At 33.6% G+C, this 11,880-nt stretch overlaps 1 protein-coding gene across 7 annotated transcripts in view; it reads right to left on the bottom strand.

Annotated features, from left to right (window-relative positions):
- Positions 1-11,880, bottom strand: part of sgg (glycogen synthase kinase 3 beta homolog shaggy) — a 28,345-nt gene that overhangs the window by 9,071 nt on the left and 7,394 nt on the right. For 2 of the 7 annotated variants that reach the window (XM_013317497.1, XM_013317499.1), the window contains exon 2: positions 5,279-5,341. The exons of 3 other annotated variants lie outside the window; for them this stretch is intronic. In XM_013317497.1, coding sequence (XP_013172951.1) covers positions 5,279-5,341 — 63 coding nt within the window. Of the gene's footprint in view, positions 1-5,278; positions 5,342-5,504; positions 5,751-11,880 lie in introns of those variants that run through there. 2 more of the 7 variants (XM_013317498.1, XM_013317502.1) reach the window with 2 other exon arrangements.

Genomic DNA, 11,880 nt, shown 5'->3' with positions numbered 1-11,880 from the left:
TCAACGACACCCATGGACATCTGCAATCCCAGAGGAACTGCAGATGCATTGGCGGCCTTTAAGAAAATGGGGTGCTCGCTTCTTGAAGGTCCCTAAGTCGTATTGGTTTGGAAATACCGCCGAGGACAGACCGTTCCACCACGCGCAAGAAATAATAATATTCGATAGCATTTGGATATAATAATAGTCTTCATAGAAATCACAAAGACCTCACAATGGAATATTATAAACTAACTAACGAATATTTAAAATCCATGAAACTCGTATCAAATACAGAGTTCATTTTAATATTTTAACCTATAAGACGAAATGAGTTGTAATCTCATGAGACATATCAATCTTTGCATATTTGAAATAATATTTAATAATTAAAATGACCAAAATACATTGGTTACTATGTGTAGTTCATATTTTTAAGTACACGTTTTGAGTCTTGTATGGAAGACGACGGCCTACGAAGCCATTATTTGCTTGTCTAGTATACTAGACTACGGCAGCGAAAAGGTTAACGAGCAAACTCCATATAAAATAGTTATCCATGTGCCGTTGACATTCAGGAGCGGGAAACAACAATTACCGGGTACTAGGAGTACATAAGTGGCAGGAGACTTTCCCGGAAGGCGGAGTAATATGGCGTATGCGGATTGAGCGGTAGTCGTGCACTCACGGCCGGCTGCGCCACTTCAGAGGAACGAGTTAATAATAAACTACAATGATGTTGTGAACTGAACCGTTAAACACGAACCAAGTTGTCCAGCTACGTGAAACGTATTGCACCATGCTACGTGATTGTTACAATTATTTTTTTCAGACTATCACAGCTAGATAATACGCTTCCAGTCCGTTTCCCAATTTATATGGTATGAATATCGCCGTACGTAATTTTACACAACAGTAAGTCAATATAAAACCAAATTTATAGGAAGCTTTCTAAGAAAAATTTAACCAAATAAATGGTCGCATTTCAAGAAAAAAATACCAGAAAGAACAACGTCATTGAAGTGAACCTCTTTTGTTAGTTTCATCAGTCCGTGTCCATTGTGTAAATACAATTCAATGTTGCCGCAATTCCTAGCTATTTAAAGCACTAGTTTGTTTAGAGCTGGAATACTGAGTTAATTTAACATTCGCACTATTTAAATTGAGCTTAGAAATTTCAAACGAATATGTTACATTGACTAGTTTCTACGAGCAACTACTATGTGACTGTTTAGGTTATTTAAACCATAACACTAACAAAGTTTTATATTAATTTTATATAGACAACGCTAACTGAACCAATTATCAAGAGTAGGTACCTGAAACCAACGCGTACGAATACGTAGATGTATGAATGTAGAAGAAACGAGGAGTGTCAGGACCACGCCAAATAGAGATCCGTTGTCTCTGCCTAACCCTCTGGGCAATGGGGGTTCTTGTAGCTACCAAATAATTTTTGTAACCTTAAAGAATCCTTACGAATACGAGGCATATTCGCAAGAACGCATAATCTCATTCATCGTTGATTGATTTATTGATAAGCGGCTTTGTCAACCGAGACGGCGAATAAAGGACCCGTTATAAACCGTATTTTATGCACATCACGTGACATAACTATATCTACGTAAAGGTCAAAGGATTTTTTGCATTCTGCCTCAACATTTTTTATAGCCCTACGATAAATATTTAGAGAGGAAAGGAGGGAAGCCTTTTTCCTTGCTACCCATGTGTATCGTGCTATTTTTGCGGTCAATCTTTCCACAGAGTCGAGTCCGTTCTATCATTCTCGCCTTTCTTTTTCCATCTTTCTTTTCATATTAAGACTAGCTTTAATCTGCGTATCCTTTCGCGCGGAATAAAAAAAATTAATAACCTATGTATTCTTCCAAGATATGTTATCTATGGCAAATTTCAACGAGATCCATTCTATCGTTCTGGAGATACCTTCTAACAAACTTTGATCCAAACATCAAAACGTTTGCATAAGATAATTTTCATAACATGATTAATAATGTAATATTCTTATTTCTCATAATATAGATACTGCAATAAAAAAAGTAAACGATGCGATAAATTTATAGGACATGTTTCCGTACTCACACAATTCCATAGTTCAAATATTTTGTGTTGTCTAACATGTTTAAATATGCACTGCTGTTGGTGGAAGCCGAACACTACCAATGCACGCAACTATAATCGTCATGAATTTATCAAGATAAATATTAATTACTATTATACACGCATAAATAAGTAGTTAAATATAATATGAGCATGAAAACATAACATAGATTAAGTATTATATTCAGATTCTTTGGATTTTTAGATATACCGCATGAAAGATAGTTAAATTCTACAAAATGTGCATTTAAAGGTGACGATGGAGTTAAGTACCTAAAATTTCCGATGCAAATATTTTTAATACAAATATGCAGTAGTTTTCGACAGCAAATAATTAAGTCTTCGTGCGCTTGCCAAAAAAAGCATCCGTAAAGACAAAGACTGCCACATTACGAATCATTCATAATCTGTCATATCATGAAATGCATAAAGCAAACATAAATACGAAATCATTCAGTATGGTATCAAAAATCACAAAATTTTCTCTTTGTTTTTAGTTAAACGTTTTCTATTAGTTTTTTAAACACTTAAATTTCTAAATTCATAAATCAACACAATACACGAGTCTTATAGATGAGCAGATGTCGCTTGAGACTCCGTTCCGGAAAGAAAAAAATAACTTAATTAGTATTCTATTTTTTCTTGTAGGCTACGTTCTACGTGTGTGCCAAATTTCATTCAATTCAAAATCCGTTAAGCCCTTCCGGTGATACATACATACATCCGTCCATCTAAACATTCGCGTTCATAATATTAGCAAGATTTAAATATTTTCATTAAAGTCAATATCTGCTCATCTCGTAATGATAGGTTACCACACTGTGTGATCTCCATACAAGATGACTCCACAAGCTATCGTAATCGAATTGAAAAAATCGCATAGAATCTATTGATAATCGAAACATTTACAAATGATAGAAATAAATATATTTTTTAGTTTCTACTTTAATATAACAATAAAGATTTGATAGATACAGATGAAGTATTATTATAAATCCTGTTGCTGTGGTGACATTTCAGAATAACACACAGGTGTGGGTGTTACTTCCGTGTGGCTTTCTACCCGATATTTTAAATGCCAAACAATAAACTGGAATGATAGCAAGCACTTTCTTCAAATATCAACTTTCTGTGCAGTAAAATTGACATTTAAATTTGCAACTATAAAACGAAAATATTTTTATGTACAAGGATCATCACGTCTCAAATAAATTGTTATAAAAAACGAATGAAAAGAAACAAAACACTTACATAGCACTACTCCCATTGTTATTAACTTCAATTAAAACATAGTTCAACAAGATATATACACACCACAGACAGAAATAACATACGAAACGTACAATAACACGACTAAACCTAATGGGGTAATTAGAGCTAATGACAGTATAAATCGAACCTAATATTCACAACAGATTGTTTGGACTAACACGACAGTCTATGAATCCTGAACTATTTTGACAAGTTAATGATATTGTTATCGTTCATTTAGAAAAATAGATTAGAAGTAGAGGAAAGCTGCGGCAGAGTCATGACACCCTAGTAAAATAGTCCAAGTTTAACGAAGTCCAAATGTAAGTCTTTAACTATGTAACCGAAAAGCATCGAAGGGCTGACAGGAATACGAAGAGTTATTTATTTAAACAATACACAAGAGCATTAAGGAATATAACAAAGGGAATGAAATGATTAGACAAACATGATAAACGAGGGTGGAGTGCGCTCAGGTCAATAAGGCCGTGGGTGCGGTGCCGCGCAGTTGACTTAATGTCAATGCTTACACATATAGAGTTTCTATTACATTGGACAAGCCCACACAATAAGTGCCAACGTATTCCTGCTTTTCATACATATGTAATGCAGAGGACGTTTATTTCCTAACCATTTCTGTTAAATTTCGCCTACTGCTGCCTTTGGTCTAAAATTCTTCGTGCATACGTACCATATTAACTTATGGCGAAGGTTTGCCGAACGATATTCCAAGTGGGAAGTGAATTTATTTCTTTGACGATCTGATGAATTCTCAACTATTTTATAAACTGCGCAAAACGATAAGCTAAAGAAATGATTTCAATGACAGATGTAATAATATTGTATTGTACAAACGTAAGCGGACTCAAAACTTACAGAATAGTAATTTTCCATTAATTTACTTTTAATATAAACACGTTATCGATAAATTACTACAACAGAATTCATACAAAACTAAAACCTTTGATCGGATACGATGGGCAATAATAGTGAGATTCAATTTGGCATCGTTGTGACAGGCCTTTCACACTTTAAAAACTTTTACTTATTGAGCCGAACTGAAGATCAAACTTGTTGAATATATACAAGTACTCCTAAATTGTACTATTATACTAATATTGCCCACTTTCAATATGTTAATACACAACATAAATATATCATAACGATGGTTTCAATTGTTGTTTTATAAAAAAAAATAACCGCAATCTTAAATTATAAACCCTGAAATAAATACAGCTAGAACACATTACCACTACGTACAACATCGACATGCCAAACACCATTAAGTAATCATCATCTAAAAAACAACTAATCATATAAAAAACATCGAATAAGCATGCTTCCAGTAAAGACAAGTGTTAAGCTGGCATTGTCAGAAACTTTTTAAATATTCTTTTTCGTGACATGTAAATTGGACCTAAAATATTGTTAGTAATTTGAAGGTTCTTAGGACACAAGTAAGGTCACTAACTCGGAAAACGTACGATTTAATGTATTCGAATACAACATCTCGCAAAAGCGTTAGTACTTTATAAAAATCAAAACATAACAGTGGTAGATCGTTTGACAAATTATGTAAATATTTGACCAGCCTTTAACAAGTTAGTATTAATATTGGTATGGAACTTTTTGTTGTTTTTTGTTATTTTATAGTGTGTAAGACGGGTATTATAATTTTTTCTCTAATATGTTTGTCTTTTTATTTCAACCAACCAGTTATTTAAAACATGAGTGAATTGAAAACACAGAACAGCCAGACTAGTTTAAAAAAATAAAGATTACAGTCAACGCAACAATCTTCCTACTCCATAAAAATGTATATTAAGGGAGATGAAACATTGTAGCGTTTAGCTGTAGCACATTTTGCTGTAAAGAAAATTCTAAAACTACAAAGTTGGAACTAAATTTGTGCGCCACATGTAGCACTTACGATGGGAGGTGGCGGTCTTCTTTTCCGAAGCCAGCTCGGCCTTTTTAGGTGCGTCCACGTCGCCTGCGAGTCGCGGTAAACACAAAAGCAACATTAGAACATTGAAGTGGACATGTATAATGCATGAAACAATATAAAGGATGGATGGTTGGACGATGGTTGCGGGCTAACATTTCAGCACGATCAGATGCAGCGTTGCGAGGCACGTTTACAAAGACAAACTCACTGATGGTACGTCGAAGTTTCTTACAAAAGGAGGAGAGGCGGTCTCGAGCTCGGCTCAGTTGGCCATTTTTGTCTGCGTCGAGGAGACGCAGAAGCGAGGGTTCGGATCGCGCGCCGACCTCCCCGACAGGTCGGAGCGCCATCGCGGCGGGGCCCTCGGAGACCGCCAGGTTGTCTAGGCATACCGGGCCTACGGGACACTCCAGCTTGGTGGAGGATCGCACGCGAGCGCGGCACGATGTCGACTGCCGGCCGCCAACCGCCACTAGCCCGCCCCGCCCCGGCCCGACACGCCGCGACGCACACACCGTAGATGCGCTAATTCAAACTTCGCAAACTCTAGACATACTGTCAATTCCACCTTTCTATTCTATATAATTACTCTCACAAATAACTATTAAACTCCTTTCGATAACGCAATATAACTGGAATGAAGGAAAATAAGAAGGGTACACTGAACTGAGGTTTATTTTCGTCACTTCACTGTATTTATCTTAATATTTTGCCAATTAGCGAGTTAGCATTATATTTATTTATGACTCATCGAGTGTTACGAGAGAATGGCTCGATGCTTATCTTCGGTTCCCATGGCGAACAATGAGAAGATTCAATTATAAAGTAACATGGAGACACAACGATAAGGTTTACGCGTTCTGGAAGCTATCGACGCGAGACAACAACATCATATGATGAGAAACGTGGATGTTTGCGCGGTGTACGGTTGCATAATGGCGAGTGAAGCAGAAGCTCTCATTTAACAGTATGGGTCGTGGTAATGTTGTCTTAGCGCACTTCGTACTGCCCGCTCGGATCACGTCGCGGTCGTGTCTACCTTTTTATACAGCCGATGATAATTCACGACATGTGACGTCATCAATACATAATTTTTTTTCTTAAATTGTAGTCGTTAAAATACTATGTAAACAGACGAATAACAAACCAGTGCAGTGCGAACTGTCTCGTACATAAATAACGTGTCTTTAAATCCTTTCTTTTATAACGAAGTGGTACTGTACAAAATATAATTTCATTTAATATATTTGATATTGATTTAGTGAAAATTATTTGCATGATATCTGTAACACTTTGGAAGACAATCGTAAAAGCACCGAAAAGAGTAATTTTCGAGACATATGACTTTATTAAACAATGAAAAACGTTTAGTAATTGCCAGTAAAGTAAACGACAAAGACACGGATGCCGCCACCGGGGATCGAAATAAAAGGATGTTATGTGTTAACATAACTGACATTCTCGTAGCTGTTAGTATTCAAGCCAAATGTATTTTGTTAGTGTGAAATTAAAAAAACTTAATTAGTAGCCTGTGTGTTTTTCCAGATTATAGTCTACATCCATGCCAAATTTAATTGAGATCCGTTTAGGTTATGGTATGGTTATGGAGACACCTTCTAACAAATATCCATCCATTTAACCATTCGCAGTAATAAAAGCAGTAAGATACAAAGTAGGACCTGATCGAAGACAATACTTGTGAGTTTAATAAACTTTTTGCTTGAATTTAGAATATTATTTTGGATTTTTGACTTCGGCATTACAAAGCTAGTCAGATATAACTAGCAATAAAGACACCAACGTTAACCGATTAAAACCAACTTAAAAACATGATAATCATCGCGCTACAATGTCATGAGTTTTAAATTATTCCTCGTATGTAAACTTGATCGATGAAGTTCACTCTAATTGTACTATATTTATCACGAAAAAAAAAACAAATATTGCCCGTGATAACAATCGGTGTACTGCAATTACACATTTGATAATCTTTTATACATACAATTACACATTTTGTCATGTAAATAATCTGCTGAGGATATCGTTAATTACACACAGAGACGAAACATAAATGTTTTGTTTATAGTTTGGAAAAAATGCGTAAATATTGTTATACATTATGTTTCATAAGATGTTATTATTATCTGTGACAATTACAGCTTTCCCTTAAACAAAGCGCCTCGAAAATCACATAGTAATATAGAGTAATAATAAAATCTTAGACCAAGAAGAGCCAATAATTAAATTATTTCATCTATTTCGTAAAAATGTATCCAAATGATATTTTTGTATCTCTGTGTACAAAAACCATTGCAACAAGGCTCGGTTCACTACCTGTGATTTTTGTCAAAACTGGTTTTGGTAAGGTTAAGACGGTTCAAATATGAAGTTTTGGGGTCAACAAGATTTTAAATTATAATAAGGGTAACAAAACATAATTTCTACTAATGTGTTTACATAGTAATATTCAATAGATGGCTATCATAGTCTCATAATATCCACGTTAAAACTAGAGAAGCCTGGTCATAGTCGACAAGAGATTATTTCCAAGCCGATGATAATGAAATAAAGTTCACATCTATGGTTTCCGTATAATAATTAACCTTCATACGAAATGAGCCAATGAAATGGCTTTATCAATAGTAATACAAAATAATTTTACGTAACTTTCTGATTTTAATCCAAAATGAATTACTATAAAACTCATAGGTCTATGACACTTAATAAAATTAATAATAACGATGTTTGTTAACAAATTATTTAATTATGTCTACAATATTCTAAGGATGTATATATGATAAGCAAGGAAGGTATGGTTATATAGTTTATTAGTAAAACTTACTACAAAATAAAAATAAAAAGATATTCCAATTCGATGAAAAACTTCAATCTGTATTCAAGTAAATATGTCTAGTCAATTCCTTCTGAATTCAACAGCAAGGTTAGAAGCCACAATTGGATTAGAATTTCAGTGAGCCTTAGTAAGGACAGAAGTCATGGCTTGCCGATTGCTATACGCGCCTATAATTTGATACAATATCGTTGCGAGGTTGCATATTGATTAATAAAATTGAAGACTCTGTTGTAAAACAAAAGCTTGTAATATTTGATTCTTTCATATTAGTATCGATTAACAAAACAGATGCTTCCATTAAGTTTGAAGAAACATAAACAATATTATTGTAAATATGTTTACGACAGTAGCTAGGTTTTAGTAAATTAAGATAAACATAACTTTGAAAAATATATTTTCAGGGCAAAACAAACATGTTTTAACTGCGATTTTATTCAACTACAAATTCTGTAGCTACTTAAATTTCAAGTTTTAACATTACATCAATAATCCTATTGAAACATTGCAACTAATAATTACTACAAACTAAACAGTTCCGCAGTTAACTGTTGGCCAAATCGATAACGGTTCATTTAAATAAATATCATAAAACTTTAATCGCTTTTCCGAGTAATCAAACGTCGCAAACCTAGTTGCATGTAGAATCCTATATCAAATGATCTACGTCAATTGTTAGTTGCTAAGTATTTAATTTCCTATTTCATTTATATTTAAAAAAAAAACATATTTTTATCATGAACAATTTTAGAAGATTAAAGAATCAAAATATAATTTAATTACAGTAAGAAGAGACTATGTAACATGATAATCTTAATCTGATTTCGGTTACAAGATCGTGTATCCCATAACAGTGTACACGGAAACCATTAGGTTTATAACGAATCATGCGAAATAGAAACCTTGTTTATAAACATTGTACGTTAATTTAAACGTTGTTATTTGTGATATATCATTGATTCATCAAATATACATCACTTCTGTGAACTTCTACTGACGTTTAAAAAAATTCCTCCTGTCACTTCCGTAATAATCTCGTTAAAAATTAAATAAAAAAAAATCGTACAGAAAATTAGTTTGAATACACAGTCAAGGATATTTACTACCCATTTCGGTGAAGTCATTTGACACAATGCCATTAAGTCGGAAACTTGTTACAGTAACATCACGTATAACTATTATTGTGACAGTTTGCCGCACGATAAACGCTCTTAAGTGGTAAGCTAATTTAATTCTTTGACTATAACTTGTTAAGAGAAAAGAGACGTGCAGTCTTCCTGATTCAGTTCACGGATGGCGCATCTGCATTGTGTAAAGTGACACCGGTCGTACCACGCTCCGGCGCGTGGTCTCGCCTTTGAGCCCCTACCAAGGATACATAGCACGTCGCAACATAACAACCCGTCCGTAATATAAACCGGTCCATTCAAAGTTGACACATACTCTAATAAAGACATTAATTTTAATAAACAATAGATAAACTTGAAATTATACACCAATTTATTAATCGCTGAAATATTTGAAGTACCAAACTTTTATTACCTTTGTCTAGGGTTGGCACACATGTTATGTATTACTGTATAAATGTAATAAACAGCTGCCTTCCTATAAACTATGGGTTAGTTTAAATTTTTAAGCTATAATTTGGAATAGTGCATTTCTTACTAACATTATAAATGCGAATGTTTAGATGGATGGATGTTTGTTTGAAGGTATCTCCAGAATGGCTGAACGGATCTCGGTAAAATCTGGGCATGTAGATCATAGTCTGGAAGAACAGATAATTAAGTTTTTGTTTAATTTCACGCGGACTGAGTCGCGGGCGATATCTAGTCATCCTATAAGTATCGGTTCGATGACCAAACTATGAAAACCTTCAATTTATAAGTATAATGAAATTAGCCTTAAAGCTAAAGTATAAAACTTTAATTACTCTAATAGTGCGCATAAATAAGATCATAAGGTCAAGTGAACAGATTTATTGTTACCGCATAGCAACTAGATGTGGTGTCGTGTTTGTTGGAATAATGGTAATCATAATTATAACATGCAACACTACAAATACTATATTAATAAGAATATATTGTTATTGTAAAAATCTTGCAAATAAGTTAAACTAATTAGAATGAATAATTTATAAGACTAAATTTACAGTGTCGATTTTATTATTTCTTGTTAGTATATTCCCTTTGCGATACTCGACTTTAATTTCATTTTATTTTTATAAATTTTATACAAGATGCGAGAATAACCTATTTATCATTGGTAGTAATAAAAATATTCAACGGTGTAACGCGAGTTTTATTGCGGTAAAATAAGTAAACGACAATTTAAAGTCTTCTATAAAATATAATGTAGATATTTTTCGAACATTGCTAAAAATTACTCTGCAAATAATGGTAATACTTATACCATTCATCATTTGTAATTTACTTAAAAAAACGTTAGAAAGCGTAATGTCTAAAGAAACAAAATCGATAATCCAAACAAATACATTACTGTATTCCCGGGATTTCTAATAACGTTACAGGTAAACTCCTTGTTAAACAGAACTGACAGCTATTGTTCAAAATTCAACTTGGAATTAACAATCCCTTCATCTCCTTGTTAATTTAGCCGGGTCCAAGAATTTTTGACTTATGAGATTAAGCTTAGTAACCTCCTTTGCCTCGACTACCTAAAATTTTACTTAAATAATAATCAAAGAAAAAAATCCAAATACAGAATTGAGGTGATTTTGAATCGCACTTCCGTGGTTATGCATCTATCTGGCACTATTCCATGCACGTCATTTACCACAAAATGTAAGGATATTTAAAAAGTATGAGTGCATCTATTTACGCAAGCTATCCCACTTTGATATATAATAATAAACATCAATTTTCGTCAATGTGCACCACATTTCCTTATATACATTTTGATAAAATTTAACACGTCATATTGATGCAATTCACTGCTATCTGTATGACGACAACTTTCGTCAGCCATTCTAACGTAGACAGCAACAAATAACCTTCACGGCATAGATTTTCTTTCCTCGTGTATCATTAAGTATTCAACCTTCTCTCCTGAACTGAAGAAGCATACTAACTCGTTAAGACTTATGTCTTTTCTTTACATTATACCTAAAGATATTAAAAATTAACTACACTTTCTATTCAATGTAAAAAGCAAGCTGATATTAACTGACCCTCCTCTGACCGTAAAGTCGTAAATACGTTGCCTGTCCATAAATACGTTATATATTTACAAAGTGGTTTTATGGGCATTATATACATATGGGATTATATACGAAGGGAAAATCAGAGGATGAGTAATAAGAACATAAGTCGAACGCAATAGAAAAAATAAAAATATAAAAGTAGGCACATAAAGACAATTTTAGCTTTGGATATCAGCATTGTCTTTTACTCTATTTAAGAAATGTTCGGCTGTGGTCAGAAGAACAATCGTTTCGAACAAAGAACAATTGTTAAAATATAAAAAGTAAACATATATATTTTTTTATAAATAATACATCCTTTCCGAATATCTGTTATGTAGTCTTTTATAAAGTAACTAGCTATCGCCACGGACTCTGTCCGAACGAATTAAAAAAAAACTTACTAAGTAGCCTATATGTTCTTCCAGACTATGTTCTACATCTATGCCAAATTTCAGCAAGATCCATACAGTCGTTCTCGAGATAAATTCAAACAAACATCCATCCAACCATCCATCCATCTAAACATTC

Source organism: Papilio xuthus, unplaced genomic scaffold (assembly GCF_000836235.2).
Source record: "Papilio xuthus unplaced genomic scaffold, Pxut_1.1 DF826938.1, whole genome shotgun sequence".
Taxonomy (NCBI): Eukaryota; Metazoa; Arthropoda; class Insecta; order Lepidoptera; family Papilionidae; genus Papilio; species Papilio xuthus.
Note: the sequence above shows the minus strand (reverse complement) of the source record. Positions and strands in the feature narration are given on the sequence as shown.